This window comes from Pogonomyrmex barbatus, unplaced genomic scaffold, assembly GCF_055798465.1.
Source record: "Pogonomyrmex barbatus isolate J1 unplaced genomic scaffold, ASM5579846v1 scaffold7, whole genome shotgun sequence".
NCBI classification, from domain to species: Eukaryota; Metazoa; Arthropoda; class Insecta; order Hymenoptera; family Formicidae; genus Pogonomyrmex; species Pogonomyrmex barbatus.
Window position 1 is genome coordinate 5,193,633 of NW_028297171.1, and position 18,545 is coordinate 5,212,177.

The 18,545-nt window shown below is 38.6% G+C and overlaps 2 protein-coding genes across 2 annotated transcripts in view; one reads left to right on the forward strand and one right to left on the reverse strand.

Annotated features, from left to right (window-relative positions):
• The window catches only part of LOC105432177 (uncharacterized), a 337,430-nt gene that overhangs the window by 133,328 nt on the left and 185,557 nt on the right, over window positions 1-18,545 (forward strand). The window lies entirely within an intron of this gene.
• LOC105432173 (uncharacterized) lies at window positions 12,075-17,190 on the reverse strand. Its single transcript, XM_011646844.3, has 2 exons — window positions 17,123-17,190; window positions 12,075-14,269 (listed from the first exon to the last, which is right to left on the reverse strand). The coding sequence occupies exon 2, from the start codon at window positions 14,260-14,262 to the stop codon at window positions 12,724-12,726; it is 1,539 nt and encodes a 512-aa protein (XP_011645146.3). The 5' UTR covers window positions 14,263-14,269; window positions 17,123-17,190; the 3' UTR covers window positions 12,075-12,723.

The window sequence follows — 18,545 nt, forward strand, 5'->3', positions numbered from 1 at the left end:
CTCTCCGTTCCTCCCTGTCTGCCGACGCCCTTTCCCTCAGTCCGATATTCGTGTCTCTTGATAGGGAGGACCCGATTCGAGTTGTATTGCGCGTGCGCGCCGACCGTTTCTAGAGAAGAAGGCTAAAGGTAACCAGTCTACCTCTCGAGGATGCACCCTCCAAGATACGCTCTGGAGAACATCCAAGATTATTGAACGAGCTTTCATCGAGATAAAAGATTTCCGCTAATACTGCTAACGCGATGATTTGCGCTAGGCGGAGATGGACGAGCACCAAAATTGTTATCGCAACAAAGCGTTTTTTAAAATTATGCACTAGATTTTGAAATGCACGACTAAAAATAAAATAATAAAAGTATTGACATACAAGAGTATTGATATACAAGAGAAATAATTTATTCATGAACATGTATAAGAGAATTTAAATATTTAAATGTACAATTAAATTAAAGATTTAAATTCGAATTAAAATTCTCTTTAACAGCAAATAATCAATTTTAAAATCGTTCTTTGTACACTAAGGCAATATAAGAAATCATTTTTTATAGTAATATGATATTGTTATAAATTTTTTTACGATATTATACTTTACGATATTAAATAAAATGATAATAATTTAAAATGCACATCTATGTCATAAATATATATCCTTTAAATTCTATAAAATAGTTAACATTGTTAAACTATAAATGAGATTCAGGAGCAAGAGATCTCATCTTCCTATATTTCTTAAGATCTAGACTCAGCGTCGTCCTTATTATATTAAATTAAGCATACAAAAAGAAGAGAGAGAAACGAATAAGTATCGCATTCAAGGCACAAAGAGACGATAGAGGAAAGGGCGAAAAGGGAAGGGCGGAGAAGAGGCCGGGTGATAAATCGCACAAACAAAAGGAAAATACGGCGCGGCGGCCAGGGTCTGAAAAACGAGGAAGACGAAGGATCTTCCTCGCTGAGGACGGATGACCCGGGCGAGAGAGGCACTCCACGGAGAGTCCAACGTAGCAGTCTCCCTTGGATCGATACGAACGGCGCGCGCTGTGTCCCCGTCTGCCATTGGTCATAGCAAAACCTAGACGTGCCCGGTTTTCTCCTATCCTATCCACCTCCTCCTGCCCGCCGCCCCCTCGCCACTCACTCTCCAATCTCTTGCCGTCTCCTGCCTTGTCCTCTTCGCCCTCTTCCGCCCTCTTCCATCCACCCCTTGGATTCTCTGTCTGCATCCACCCGGCCAGCTAGCTGGCTTGGCCCGACTCTCACCCTGCCTCTTTTAACTGCCACCTCGCGTCCCCGCGTTCCCGCTTTCCTTCACCTCCTCCTCCTCCTCCTCCTCCTCCACCATCTCTTCCTCCTCTGCTTTTCTCCTCCACCGTTCTTCCTTTTTCCTCGCTTTTTGCGCAACACGTCTCCACACCGCCATCGCCCGCGCGCTATCACTATCACGAGTATCGACTGCCCGCTCGTCCAATTTTAGACATCGCCAGACGCTCGATTCCTCATACGTGCAATTCGCCACCGTCGCTCTGAGGAGAATTTTGATCCGTCGTAGAGTTCTCGTTTACGCCTCACTTATTTTAAACGCTTCGCAAGATATTTTTCAATGTTTTTTCACGCTTAATCTTCAAATATATAGACGCAAGCGCTTTAATATTTCTGCTTATTAAATAATATTTCGCTAGTTTATAGAAAATTTTAATAAGTAAAATTCGAATCAATATTTCGCGGTCGATCTGCCGAAGAGAATTTATGCAAAAGTCGATGCTTATTTTGAAACATAGATGATATTTGAAAATAAGTGTACAGCGATAATAAAACATTTTGTAGACTCGTAAACTGATTTTGTTTGCTAGAATTTTTATTTATATTTTTCAAAATATTTATTTTATATAATGAGAGCAATTAAAAGGTGAAGAGTGTACGTCACTCGCATACTTGAACATAGCGAAGTAATACCGTGGTATTACTCAAGTACTAACGACAAAGTATACTCGCCGACCGCGCGATGATCCTCATTACGATCTCGTTATTATCGCCGCGATAATTACACGAGGAGAGGTAAGGACTTCCTACGCGGCGGCTCGGCTCCTCAATGCAAATTCTAATGGAGCTTCGTAGGCGACTACGAGGAAAGGACGAGGACGGACAGGGCAAGGGAAGGGAGGGCAGGGAGAGACAGAGAGAACGCGGTTACGTTACTGCGTCCTCGATCTCTCGTGACGACGGTGAACGGAATAATCCCACGGTGACTGTCAACATGCGACACTGCGAAGGCAACAAGGAACGTGGCGTTGTATACAACGTTGTTTCTAGCCTCCTCTCTCTCTCTCTCTCTCTCTCTCTCTCTCTCTCTCTCTCTCTCTCTCTCTCTCACGCGTGAGTGTGTGTGTGTGTGTGTGTGTGTGTGTATAACCCCCGGTCGGAAATGACTGCTGAATATGGATGAGTCGAGCGTATAGCGGACACACTCTCATGCTCACGACGCGGAGACATAATTGCCTTAATTAACGCTAATATGTTAAATCGCGACGGTTTCCTCTGTCCATCGCCGCGATGGCACGCATACTCGCGCCTCGATTAATCGCCAAGATGATGCTCCCGTGTATAAATACGGGTATGTCACTACGGGTAAATAAGCGAATATCCGCCTCGCCGGCGAAGGCTGCTCCGGCTTTTAATTTATATCCAGCTGCACGTTAATCACGTACAATGCGCGGCAAAATACGTTCCGCGGCGTAATCAATCCTCTTTAATCATAACAGATTTGACTTTCTTAAAGGATTCGTTGTTTCGTGGAATCCTCTAATGATTTTAAGAAAAAAATACGAAGTGAGTTTTCTTAAAAGCTACATAACTCGGGAAATAAAAAAAAAAACATAATTGATAAAGATAATTGCGCTAATTTAATTATCTTTATTAACCTCATTAAGAAATATTTAAAAACATCACAGCATCATTAATTGTTTGTGGGTGTATGTGTCTGTGTGTGCATGTGCACGTTTCAGAGCGAATTTCTCTCTGTATAATGAAATAAGATCGCACAAGGTATACATCGTAATTATCTGATGCAATCTTGTACTCTTTAAAATTATTTTTATCAGAATATCAAATACTTTATCGTCATTACATTATATGAAAATTGTACAAATTACAACATATTTTAAACTTCTGAAATATCACGAGACGATCGTAGATCCGATTTCTCATGACGTTAGATATGCATATATATGATTAGCAAAGCGTAATAACTTTATGGGAAATTACAGCGAGTTCCTTCTAGTTACATTATCGTATATGGGCACAAAGAGTGAGAATATTTGGTGCATAAAATAAATAAATGGACAGGTGCGCGAAGAGAACTCTACGAATCTTATCGCGAATGCACCTGCGGCCGCACCGATCTCAAATGCGGTATTCCTTTATGACGCATTATATAAGTGCATTTTAACATATCGCGCAAATAACGGAGATGACTAATAACGACACTATTCAAACAGGGCTATTAGCGAAACGGAGAGTACGGTGTTTCTCAGAGAGATCTTCTAAAGATAAAGATTGCTCTCCTCTCCCGTTGTAACTCCTACGCGGCGGTGTTAACGCATGCGGTAACTCACGGACTTAATTTCCGTTTTGCGAGTAAAAATAACAGGAAACGAGGCGCACAGCCGTATAAATCGCGAACATTGTAACCGTAACGCCGAGCTCCTTTCCGCGTGCGATCCCTAATGAAAGCGCGACGTAAAGGCAGAAGTACCGCAAGAGGTCTGCTTTTTAATGAAAAATAATAATATGATATACGTCAAACTCGATTAAAGCAAATAGGATAATGCAGCATAATAAATCGCAATTTAACAGATTCTACAACATTTTAATAGTTCCTATTTTGTATTGACAAATATCTCCAGTCCTACTATCTTCGATTATATAATTAATTTAATAAAAGGATTCCATCGTTCGAGAGCTCGAATCTAAAATTTCAGAATTAGATGGACGTTCGTGAAATCCTTTTCTCACAGCGATACTATCGTCTCTTCCGGAATTCTGACGTCTCTTTCCTCAACCAGCAGCAGCAAAGGGACCGTCGAGCCGTGCCGGCCAGTCGAACCGGAGCGGCCGCCGCGCGACATCCTTCGGGGTAGCGAGGCGTGAGGCCTCGGTATAGAGAGTAAGGAACCGCGCCGGCGAGAGGCGAGGACTCTTCTTCTTCTGCGGGGTGCCCCGAGCCGAGCAGCGTCGGGGAATGCAGATACATAAATTCATGAGCGGTAGTAACAGCCAGTGACGCCACGCTAGCTTCCGTGCTGTGGCGGCAATCGTATTCATGAACCCGACACGGTAATTAGGGACACTAGCTCGCCTCGCACAAGCGGAAGTCGCCGCGGAGAATCCTCCCTCCGCATGCTCCGTGGAATATCGCCGGAAATACTTATGCATTCCGTTCGTTTCGTAAGGAAACGCGGTGATTCCGAATTGTCGGCGGTGGCGGTGGCGGCGGCGACGGCGGCCGCGGGTTCGATAAACCCTGTCGGCACGACAAGCTTCGAGGGCAAAAGTCTCCAACCTGCGCGGAGCTCGCGGGAGGGAGGAAAGACACTTCTCTCGATCGCGAAGCAAATATATATATATATATAGCTTTATTATGTTGAACGTGGGACGACGTTATTTACCGTCTCGAAATCATAATGCATTCCAATGTTAATAACGTTTATTGATAGTAATTTACTACGGTAGACTTCGAAGAATAGAGGGAACAAAGATCTAGACTTGCACGAGCATGATTGTCTTATCTTCGTTAATACGCTGCGCATCTGCCGATTTATTTATTACTTTTGATTCGGGCATGCATATGCGCGATATCTCCCTCGCAAGAGGGGCATCGTGAGACACGTTGAGGGCGCCGTGGCGAGATGTATGGAGTGTATTATATAGGTGGAAGCCAATTATTCGTACGCCCGACCCCGAAGGCAGTGATAACTCCGGGCGGCGCATAATTTTGAGCACCACGAGCTGCGGCAGTACGTAACTCTGCCGGGCTTATAATGAAGATATAACCGAGTCGACCGCCGAGACATCTTTACGTCCAGGGGGGGAGCGCCTGGCTTGTTACTCGGTTATGATACACAGGATTGTGATACACTATATTTCTCTCTCTCTCTCTCTCTCTTTCTCTCTCTCTCTCGTCCTACGAGTCATCGCTTCGTTATTAATCAAAGGCCACAAGCAATAACGACCGCGCCATCGCCATTTAAACGCTCGTCCACGACAGTCCTCCAGTCGAGAATTATGCTCGCCGGTACTCGTCGCTGCGATATTCGCGCTTGTTAAGATCGCATACTCCGACGCAGATGAGCAGGATCGCTTATTCCGATAAAGTATTACACTTGAGAAGCGAGAAATGGATTTTTGTATCCTTTTTATATCAACTTGAAATAATTTATTAAGATAAAAATTAAATATTAGTTTTAATATTTATTGATAAAAATATAAATTAAAAAAGATTAAATGTCTCTTATGCTTTTGAAGACAATATCTCCGTATAACTTTACAAAAAAATGTAGAATAAAATAGTAACTAAAGTTGCGCAAGTTGGAACAAAGTGGTAAAGCCATGCATTAATTGCATTCAGACACAAAATTTTCTTATTCGACGATAAATGAAGTTGAGATAAACGGTTACGTCGACGAAAAATTGCGTTATGTTATTTGACATTGTATATGAAGTATTTGGGTAAAAAAATATCGTGGCCTTTATCCACGTCCCTGCGGCGAGCAAATGTTACGCGATACCCTATTGCGTAACCATTTCAGGGCGCCGACAGATTTTCATTTACGGATTGCAGCGTTATATGGGGATTTAAAACCAATGCGGTATCAAGCTGGTGCATACGCACCACGGGCTCGAATCATTCCCGATGTTCATTTCGATTCGTCTCTAATTGAACGCTGTTCAATATTGGCAAGTTAAATAATTGTCTTTGGAAAACTGAACCGACACGCCTGTTAATCAGCTTCGCTCGATATGATTGAACGCTTCCCGGACGCAGGCACGAGATCATTTTGTATCGCGCGAATAAAGTATTTCGATTGCATGACTAAATTTTCGAAGCTATACGGCAATGTCGATCCCTGTCAATTTTAGAGCGATACAAAGAAGTCCCTAGTAAAAAAAAATATATATATATCTTGAAAGCTTTTTGCGAAATTAAATGCGGATGAATGTAAAATTATTATCGTGAGTGCCACTAAATTTATAAAATAGGGGATAATTCTCTTAAGCGTTCGCCAAATCTCAGCCATTTCAACATTGACCATTTACTCCTGCTTATTTTTTCATTCAATTTTCATTTAATATGATAGCTTGGCTGCGTATGAGAGTAGCTCTTATATGCGATATAATTCGAATTGGCCGGTCTAAGTGAACCTTAACGTCATCGAAATCGCGATGTGTGTGCGAGAACGCTTCAGCGGAATAATACGCGCCGGCTCCACGCGACCCGGCCGCTTAATCGAACCACTCGAAGGGCCACCTCATAAGTGCCTCGAGACGAGGAAGTTCAGCGCGCAACAAGGGCCACGCCCGCGTTCGGATGGGAGAGAAAAGGAAGAGAGAGAGAGAGAGAGAGAGAGAGAGAGAGAGAGAGAGAGAGAGAGAGAGAGAAAGAGATCCGGCATTATAATCCTATTACAGATTTATTTCTTTTGTAACGCATTTAAATCCACCACCCGTATCCACCTCCTGCTCCCCGGTCTCACCACCCTTGCCACCGTCGCTTGCGTGTGTGCATCTTTCGCGCGGTTGCAGAGGGCTTCTTCCTGCCTTCGTTCGATTCTCTCTATCGCTTCGCTTCTTCTTCCGCTCGTCTCTCCTTCTCTCTTCCTTCTTCCTGTCTCTCTCTCTCTCTCTCTCTCTCTCTCTCTCTCTTCCTCTCCGCTCCCTCTTACTCCCTCTCATTGTCCTCTTTTGTTTCGCTCCTTCTCTTCTTCCTTCTCTCCTCCGCACCGGCACTACGGCCAACAGCCTGGCCTGACGGCTGCGCGTAAAATTGGCCGGAACGCATTTTTCCATTAGGCCGGTACCCGAGCCACGTTACAAATTATAGGTGTACTCTTATTAGAGAGTCCGATGAAACGAGGGAACCGATGCGCACTCGGCGTTTTCCTCCCTCCGAGACGATGCGTCGGGCGACTCTGAATGGACGGACGACGAACGGATGAACGGTGATCGGTGATCGGTGATCGGTGATCGGTGATCGGTGGTCGCGCCGTTCTCAGTGTAGGCCGCAAATAATGCGGCTCACGCTGGATTTTGTAAGGCGCTTAACCCTTATTGCGCCAGAGATCAAAGCTAGTCTGATTTACTTGAATTTATAAAGATTATGGCTCTGTTAAGGTTTTAATAAGATATATAATAATCCGAAATTTTTAGATGATAAACTTTTAGTTAATAAATTATTAATTAAATTATAACTATTTTTTTTAATATAGTTAGAATTACATGGGACATCTATCATCTTTTCTCGAGATTTATTTTGAAATCAATCTTTTGTGAATTGAAAAATCAAACGTCATTTCTTCCTCCACAATTTTTTAATATTAAACTAAATATCTTTGCTTTAGGGTCGAACTAACCGTTTAATAGAAGCAGCGAGGGAAAAGCGGCAAATGCGATTTTAATGCCAAGTCACACGGTATTGCCCACCCGTGTTTTTCGCGGGTGTGTCCCTAACGATCTCGTCGAATGCCTCGCGGCTAGCTTCGTCATTTCGCGTCGCATTAACCTCCCCGGAATACCAGGCTAGAATTTAACTCATACATCTCTGAAGCAGCATAAATTTTCCAAATGTGTAAGAGAAACTCGAAATTTATTACGCGTAGTTATTACGGGACATATTTTAGCTTTAAATCTATTTACAATTTATTTTTAATCTATTTACTAATTGAAAATAAAAAGGTTTCTTTTTGAAATATTTAGAAGAGCGATATTGAGGGAATTCTATATAGATTTCGTGATGATAAAAAAAAAAACTAAATTTTTATCTAATTTTTTAAAATGATTATGACAACGCGTCAATTTTCAAAGTTTGCATTATATGGCGGATTTTTCTTTCCCAGCTTTCTCTTTAATGCCGAACGACTAGCATCTTCGACGCTTTTTTTTTCGCAATAAGAAGAGAGACATGGCAACTATTCGGCACCCCATTCGAGGCTAAAAGGATTCGGCAATAAACAACGGTGAGTTTCAAAATTAGGCATGGGTCGCAATCTACATCGAATCTCCCGCGGTGGTAAACTCATCGGTCTCACCCTCGCCGAAAGTCACTACGAAGTAAGTAGCCAATGGATTAGCGATGTTATAAGACGGGAGGAAAAATGAGAAAGTCGTTCCTTTGTTTTCTTTTAGTTATTGCGAAATGTCCTTTTAATTTTAATAACTGGCGATCATAAATATCAATATTGTGACATTTATTGGTATGTTCTCTTAAAGAAATCACGTACTAAATGCTTTTAAACATGAGAGAGAAAGAAAAGGAGAGAGAATATATGAAAAAACCGACTTTATGAAGAACTTCACTATTTGAAATGTCTTAAATACTTATTATTTATATACAGAACAATTTCTATCAATTTTTATTTGTTTAGTTAATAACAGGGAAATATATATAAAATAATTTACAAAAGATTTTTAATTATTATTTATTAAATACAAGAGATAAGGATTATCTATGTTTTGATCGCAGAGAGAGAGAGAGAGAGAGAGAGAGAGAGAGAGAGAGAGAGCGCTCAGCTTTCAGATCGATGAAGATCATAGACGGTGACGCAAGAAATGCGGGTTATCGCGGGCAAGTAGGTATATCTAATTACCCATGGCGTTTACGTCAACATTTGCCATGATTTACAACAAAATTGTAGCGACGATCTTCGATGCAAAGGTGGACGGGGAGGGCTCGCGAAGAGAGAAATGAAGCAGAGAACCTTTAAGCGAGAACGATTCGCGGCTAAAAACTCCAAAGGATTCGATCATTTATCATGGCAGGCGCTGCCCGCGGGAATGGAAAGGGGAAAGGGATACAATCCGCCGGACAGACTAATCGCGGACTAACTATCCGCATATTATCCACAATAATTTCACGTTACTGGGAGGAAGGGTGGCTCAGCAACCCCCGCTCGTTCTTGCGTACCGGGGCTGACCGACGATGGAACGCTTCGTCACGTTTCGCTCTTTGACTCGAGCAATTTTTGTCACGCCCGGAGACGTGTCTTGACCTTACCGTATAAAAGATGGTAATAAAATGATAATAAAATGGAGAAGATTGCTTACTATCAGATAAGCAACATGCGTGCGTAATTATTCTCGCGTTATATCTTGAAAGATCATCTTTAAGCTTAAAATTTACGGAAATAAATACAAATAAATGACTTGCTCGTCAGAAATAATATATCTGAAATATATCTTTATTTACAAAATAAAGAGAGAAGAGAGGGATCAATGTGAAGATTAATGACATATTTTTCATCGATCGTAGCGGCCGATTTTTGTTGTATTAAGAATCGAGCTTTTTTTTTACTTTGCGATCGATTTTGCTTGTTGCTTGTTGCTCGAAAATCAGCTCGAGAAGCGCACATTGACGTGCGCCGTAATTCGCGCGAAGAGTATTTTTGCACTCGCGGGGCGCGCGCGCGCGGGGAGGGGGGGGGGCCATGCGCGTAAATATACTGAACGGTCGGCTACAATTTTGAGGTTTGTCGCGCGTAAATAAAGTGAGCTCGACCGTGGAAATTAATTAGTGTACCAAAGGGCAAAATATAGGGAAAATTGGGAACGCTCACTTTGCAATTTAATTGGGTATTCATTTAACCATGCCTATGCCGCGTATAAGATTTGCATAATAGCGGTCGGCACTAATTAGCACGTCGGCGATCAGATGTAAAGCAATTTATTAAATAACTATGTAATTCGCGGCACGAATTGCGGAATTATAAGTTTTTGTTTTCTCTTCCCTTTCCCTTCCCATGTGATTTTCGCATCGCGTAATTTATTCACGCAAATACGAACATTTAACAATTATCCCGAATTTTCGCCTATGAATTTGAGATTAGCGAAACTGTAACGAGGAAGTAAACAATACGGGCATTTCTGTTTTACGAATTTTCCGAATAAAGAGAATAATTTGTTAATGAAAGAATTAAAAATATGACACTATTTTTTTGATGGATAATCCTTTTTGAATGAGGATTCGTTTTATTCTTTGAAACGCGACTCATGACAAGAGCAAATGAGATATAAGAGAATTATCGCAAATCATAATTGTGAACGTAATAATTTAATATTATTAAAGCTTATTTTTTGCCGATAATTCCTGAGCTTCGAAATCGCGATAAGAGGCCGTCACGTCCATTTACGTGGTTATGTCGGACGACAATTGGGACATATGGAGGATCATTGAGGGAGTACGTGTTAGGGCACACATAAAACGCCTTTAAATTATAGAGTAGGCCAAGGTCCATCCATCACAACTGGGGCCATAGGACTTACGGTCCCAGTGCGCCGCCCCAACATTTAGGTCGTTAGCAATTTCCTGCACGGGACTGTTTCCAAGCCCAAATTCCATATGGCCCGATAATGCCCGATAATACCGCCGATCAGAAGGCCGACGCGACGATCTCTAACTTTCTTCAACGATATGACGACGAAGAAATTTCGATGGCTCGAAGATGACGTCGGACTAATTCATATACTCGATTTCTTCTCTCTCTTTCGTAATCGTTACTAACGTTATAAAAGTTAGTAATGCTAAGAAAAAACTTTTCTGAAAATATTATTTCTCTTTAATGTAATTTTAATGTGTAATTAATATACATTTAATTGTAATCGAAAAAATTAAATAAATCGAAAACTCTTCGTATATTTTACATTGAATGAATAAAATATCTAAAACATCTGGGTTAATTTTAAAATTCTCTTAAAAAAATGTTTTATAAATTTATTGAATATAAAAATGCAGTCTTTCAATTTTATCAACTTGTAATATTTTGTTGTTCGTGTACTTACATAAGATGGCAATAGCATACGGACCATGTTTCAACCATTTAACTCGTATGGTAACTTAATATCAAATCCATGTTAAAAACATGCAGCTGTGGGTAAGCCTTTATGTTCAGCAGGTAAGTTTCAGTAAGAAAGAAAGGCACATGACCGATTATAGATGACTAATGAAATACCAACAATTGATTAAATCTTTTTCTTGAAATTTTTGTTAAATACACAAATTAAAATTTTTTAAATACATAAATTAAAAAAATTTTTAATAAGCAAATTTATAAAAGTGTATATTATTATATTTGAAATTTAAAAAATAAAGCTACTTATACTTAATATCAAGAATCAATCATCAAGAATATCAAAAATATCAAGAATTATTGTTTAGAAAGTGAATGAATTTTTGCAATGTTGTTACTACAATGTAATTTAAATTGTAATCAAAATGTTATGATAAAGTATCATTTTCTTATGTATTACTTTATATTTACTTTATACATATATTAGTTTCTTTCTTCAAGTTGATTTTTAATTTAAAGAATTAAATGGGATATTTTCAAAAGAAGTGAGAAACCTTATTCTAAAGGAATTAATACAACCAAAATTGAATGTATTGGAACTTTATTCTTGCAAATATAAAATAAGTGTTCTTTAATCCTACCTGTATATTAAATAATTCCCAGATTTATTTATCGCAGATATATTATAATCATAACTCTCGCTATTAAACTTATCTATTAATCGGGATACAGAAAAAAAAACAATATTACTTTAATCTTAAGAGGTTCTATTCATTGTTTGACTATTTGCTTTGTTTAAACTTGTATTTAAAAAGAACTTTGATTGAAAATATTCAAATTCCAGTTTTTACAAAAATACAAGTAATATATCAGCTATTGAAATATCTATATACTAGAAATGCCCAAGTATTAAATCAGTCCATTCAACGCATCTATTTAATTATTATTTTCCTTTGCATTGTGCTGCAATTACATAACTCTAAATAAAAATTTAAAACATGTTCGATAACGTTAATTGTCGCAGATACTCAATGCAATAATAAAATCAATAAATTATATATATAATATTGTATTATTTTCATGATAAAATTAATAACGATGAAATTGATAAAACTATAGAGATTTAATGATTTTTTTGTATATTGCTGTATTTGTATATACGACACTTAACAATAATAATCGATAATAATCGATAATAATCAATCCTACGACATCCCACGATAAAACGCTTGACAATCGATGTCAAGTATTTATCAAAATAAAATATCTATCTGTAAAAATAAACTCTGCAATATTTCAAGCATTACCAAAAGATAATTCCTCTCTTCAAAAAGTTTCCTTTTAAATGTAATATATATATATATATATATATATATATATATATATATTTGATGCAGCAGTTGAGTTAAATTTTGTTGAATTTGTTTAAACCTTTTAAACGTAATTAACATATATTTCTTGAATTATCATATATTTGAATACTTATATTTGAAATTGTATATTTTATCATCGCGTATTCAATATCATTTCAATATCATATATAGCCCAAAATTATCCTTTCCAAATTGTGATTTCGATAATATCGTGACTATACATGTAATCCCACGTGAGATAAGTCTAGAATTATAGCCTTTCTTTATGTAGTGAAACGCGCGCAATTCTCAACGTGTTAATTGTCGCTTTGGAACTCGCTGGATCCTGTGGCATCCGGCGCTTTCTGCAACTGCGCACTCTGGAATCTCTCATAGCCGACGCTCGACTCGCCAAAGATCTTCCGGCCGGGGATTCTCTCATCATCCTTAATGCTAACTTCCGCACCGATTTGCACGGGCCAGGGCAACTTGCCGGACTCGTCGTCCCTGATCGCTATGAGATTGCTCACTTTCCTCTCGTTGCTCACTCCTCCGAATCCGTCGTTTCTCAAGTCCTCCTTGGTCGACACCCTGATTCGCCGTGAATCGCCCTCGGGATATCCGTACGGACGATCGTAATAGCTCGATCTCTTCGTGTAGGGATCGTAACCGCCGTACGACTGTCTGTATCGATATTTGCCAGGATCAACGTTGCCGGGTATGCGTTTATAAGCGTCGTCCCGCGTGACCGGCGTCCTGATCGCATTCGCGTCGTATCGCGGGTAGTTCCTCAGGTCCACCGGTTTCCTCACGATCTCGGGCAGGGTGGCGTAATAGATGATCCGTCTGGGCTTCGGCGCGGATGGCCGATTTCTCCCATAGAGATCGAGGTCGTCGTCTCTGTAACGATCGTAGTAGTACTGATCGCTCGGCGAGCGCATGTAATAATCCCTCTCCATCCTGTAACGATCGGGATACTGGTAACTGTATCCACGACGATACGACGGGTACTCGTAATCCCTCTCGCGAATCGCGTTTCTATACCAGGACGTCTGCTCGTAGTCGTCGTAGTTCTTCGCGAGCGGTATATCCCGCGACTCGCGGTAATCCGGATAGCGTCGATTCTGGCCGGTTACAAAGTCCACCCGGGGTGCTTGATGTCTACGATAGATGCTGGACAGAGCGGCGGCCTCCTCCTCCTGTTGCTGCTGGATCACCTGATCCAACGGGATGCGATGGCGAAACTCCACCGAGATCGGCTGCGCCGCGGTCGACCACGTTTCGGGGGAGCTTAGACGAGCCTCGCGCACGCTCTTCATCGTCGAGATCTTTTCCATACTCGTCTCGTTCTCCGCTTGCCTACGAATACGCTGTACAGTCCCTCGCGTAGTTTGCTCGTTGTCGTCGTCGTCGTTCTCCTTGTCCGCATGCAAAATTCTCATCATAAGCGTCTTCTGGAATATCTTTTGAATAGGTATACCGTCACTTTTAACATCGTCTTCAATCTCGCCATTGCTGTACGACGAATCCTCCAAGAGTTTCCGAAAACGCTCGAGACTTTTATTCTCATGAAAGACTTCTTTGGGCCCCTCCGGCACGGTGTTTGGCTCCACGAAACTCGGCGTGGTGTGTTCCGGGTGTTTCTGAGCGTCTCGCGATTCGTCGAACGGTGCAAGACGACCCACTCCGCTTACAGTACGAACTTCAAATGCCGAGGAGTCCAATCGTGGTCGAAACGGATGATCCGTGTAGACCGATTTTACATGCGGCATAACTTGCCAAGCTTCGCCGATGCCAGCCGCGTTGACTCCAGCCAGCAGGAAGATCAACGGAAACAAGGCCGATAGATACGGCATCGTTAGTCTAAAAATTCAAAGACCATCAGTACGTGTATTTAATGCGTGCGCGATGAAAATATTATGGTATAAATTAAAATGAAAAATATATTCCTTTTTCTTTTAACATTTTATTGTGAAGCTGGCATGTAATAATATTGTTCAGTATTACATATTCAGTATTACATATTATATATATTCCTTAATAATCTTACAAGTTTTACTATAACATATGATGAGTAAACATTGTAAATATTCATTATTTTTTCGTAAATATATTGTACTGTTTTTAATTTATTTTACGTATGTATTTACTTATTTAAAATATCAAAGTACTGTTTCTAGAAATTAAATTACAAAATTTATTGAAAATAAATTACTGAAATAAAATAAATTACGGAAAATAAAATGAAAGATTAATGTGAGGTAATTAGAAAGAAACTCGATCAAATTAATTGGACCAAATTGAACTTTCACGCGTTCCTCTCCTACATGTGAAGTCGGCATTAGCGTATCGGTCTGATTATTTGTGTTCATTTCGAACGTAACCGTGAAATGTCACCACGACTTTCGAGATCAAAATGCTTTGGATTTAACGCGAAAAAAGGCCGGCGATATACATTCAATGACCGTTCCGTCCGGTTGCTGTGCGGTCAAAGATCGCATCGAATCGTCCTCCAATGTAGACACGGCCGATTCTCCATGACAAATATAATTTCCCAGGCCGTTTCCGCGGCATTATGCCGAGTTCCGGCCGGTTCGCATAGATCCGTCCGGACGATTGTTCGCCCGAGCATATTTACCACGGCTCGAAATCGCGCCAGATTTCCGTCGACGAAAGTTCAATGCTTTACGGGATTGCGTTCAAAATTGCGACAATAAAAAGGAAACTGTATGCGCCGCGTTCCAGATAAAATTATCCTTTCAATCTTTTACTTTTATTGCGCCTCATTTTGTGATTTTATCTTATTTCTTATTTCTTAAAAGGAATTATTTATTTTTTCTCCCCCTCTCTTGGAGTTTTATCTTTTATCTCTTCATGTTCGTGCGGCAAGTAATTCAAATCTGACCCACGCGATTGATCTCAAAGATATTAACGCAAGGTGTTTAAAAAAGATGAAGTAACGTGATTTCGTGATCGCGAATAAAGAGCGGAACCAGAGAGTCTCGCTTAGGGAACATTGACAGTTTCCGGTTACACGTTGAGTCATTCTTCCACAGTTATAGACACGCTCGTTACGTTGCGAACGTCGGTAACGAGCGACCGTCGACTCGAGCAGGAGGTCGGTATCTCCGGCGATATAGCGGAACAAATCTTCAGCATAGGACGACGATCTAGCGCCGTTACCATCGTGCGGCGTCCCACAGTCATGCCCGCGGTTTACAGTTAGACGCCGACAAGATTACCTCGCAATTAAGGATCTTCTTTTAATTGGTCACGCGACGAGGCAGGACATCGAATCGCGACGAAATTGGACTTTTACGTTTACCTCGTCGAAAATTGGAACGCGACAAACGCGAAACGTACAGCGGAAGAATCATTGTTTTTTGACGGATCGATACATTCAAGACGGAAAAAAAATTAGATTTCAAACACTCAAGAAATAGATTTTTTTTGAAATTTAGGAGGAAATTTTATAGTTTTATATCCAATAAATAATAACGTACACGCTAATGCATGTACATACACATATATATTTTAATTCCAAAAAGTTTAATATTTTAATATTGCCGTATATATTCTTTTTAAAAATTCGATACAATTCTAAAGGATTTTACAACGTAAAGTCTGTGGAAAAACGAAAAATAATATTAAAATATATTATTTATTTATAAATTAATGTCAATACGATAAAAGATGTACATTTATTAAAAATAAATTTAAATTTAGAGAACCTGAATAGATAATATTTGATATTTATTATTATAATATTAGTAAGCATCTATTAAGTAAATTTTGTGTGTGTGTGTGTGTGTGTGTGTGTGTGTGTGTGTGTGTATTTTTATTTTTAATGCAAATATCAGTTATTATTTATTAAATTATAAAAATGTTTTAGAAAATGTATTATTCTTAGATTTAAATTTTTAGATACTTTAAAACGATTATTTAAAAATGATTATGTTATGTATCTTATGTATATATAATATAATATGATATAATATAATATGATAATTTTAGTTAATACATTGTAACAGATTTCAGAATTAAATTGAGACAAACAATACGTAGTTATGAATCTCTTTAAATTAATTATATGCATATAGTACAACGTTTTTGATATAAAATTTCTGCTAAAATTCAAAACTTTTATGTCATATATATGTCATATATTATTTTTTGTAATTATTTTATCAACATGAATATGCCATAATTATTTTATCAATATTATAATATAATTAAATACGTCATATTTTAGATATAATTGTATTATGTATTTTCTCCCTTTTTGTTCGATAACAGTTTGGAGTTTACATGTTTATAGAAGTTTATTATAATGATATTAATTGACATTATATTGATATTAAAGTCACATTACATGTTATTGACATTAACAGTGTTTAAAAAGTTTAAACTCTATATTCGGTGCATTATGCGCGTGCAGCACAGTGTGTAATTTTCAAAATTGTTCATATCAACAGAATCTCATATTTCACAAAGATTGTCATGTAATTTTTTAAATTTACGTAAGAAAAAAATTATACGTCATAAAATATAATGAAACCGTAAAGATTGAAGAGTAGTAAATAAAGTGTCGTTAATGTTACGTTTGTTTGTGTTGTTTAAAGAGCGCGAAAAGAGAGTGAATCAATTTAAAAGTTATCTACGCTTAGGCAAATGAGGCAAATGTTGATGTAAATTTTGATTTAAGTGACGATGTACCTGTTATCCACTTGCGGATCTTGCGAGTGTCGTTGACTGTTCGGAGTGACTATGATTACTACCGCACAGTAGTCCACAGGCGGTCGGTTTACCCGGGCTCCATATCTGCATACCGTTCAGTTTGTCGCAGGTGAAACATGCCCACCCCTCTACCACGGAGTCAACTACCGTTCACAATTGCTCGTCGTTTTTAACCGTAAGGCTTGCACCGAATGATAAACAGTCGCGTCAGCCAACGAAGCAGTGCAATAACCGAAAATGAAATAGACGCAAACGTTATTGCCAAAATACCTGAATTTCGAATTTATCGTCAAAACTTATAGACATGCATATGCATATGGTAGATACATGCTAAATTAAACTGGCAAACACTCCAAAATTTACTTTGGACATTTTTTCTGAGAAAAATGCTTGTAAATTAATTTTTAAGCTAATTAATTTCTAAGTCACTAATCTTTAGTTATCTATGTCAAGTAATTTATATAAATTAAGCTTTAGGGTTAAGTGAGTATAAAAATTCTTTATTTTTGTTTATTTGATCTTAATAAAATTTTAATTCATAATAACATAGCTGTAGCTCAAAATTAAAATATCATCTCAATGTACATTTACAATGGATTATAAGGTAATGAATATTTCTTTATTGATACAGGCAAATCATATAAAATTGTAACAAACATTCTACGAGTGTTTTATGGCGCTTTATAAGTAGTATTGATATTCTTTATTACTACATATCTTTATGCCTTTCTCTATAAAGTGCTGTCATCTAGCGAACATTAGAGCAGAAAAGAGAGAAAAGAATCGATAAAGCATAAATTTTACAGACAATGAAATAGTCCTTTTTATATAACATATAAAATTATGAATAATTTCTATAAAAAAAAAAACATTTATATTTAATAATACAATCTTCTCTTATTGTTATCTTTCGTTATATCTTCCTCTCTACAAAGTGTTGTCATCTGGCGGAGAGCAGAAAAGAGAGGAAAGGATCGATGAACAAGTCGGCAAAGTATCAGCAGAATGTAATCAACAAAAAGTTAGTACTAATTTCAAAAACTGCCAAAGCTTCTTGAAATTTAATCAAAGAGTGCAAAATTCTAAATTCTTTTTGAAGTGAGTGGAATAGCAAAAGAGTATAATTAGACGAAAGAAGACGAGCAAATTTCTAAGTTAGTTTCAAAAGTGTCAACATTGCTATATCAAAAGTTTTTATTTATTTACAAATTTTCTCTTATATTGTCTATAGTGTGAAGACTACGTTCTCTGAAAAGAGGCAAGATGACTTACCTGACAATTCTCAATCTCAAACTTTCATTAATGATACAAGTTACAGATGCTGCAATATGAACGAACCGCGTTTCTAAAGGACACAAATAAATCGATCATTGGTTTTGGATTGCGTTTCTTGCGGAACATA

What these genes read in the sequence shown, in the direction of transcription:
- LOC105432173 (XM_011646844.3), bottom strand. Translation starts at nt 14,262, where the DNA reads ATGCCGTATCTATCGGCCTTGTTTCCGTTGATCTTCCTGCTGGCTGGA.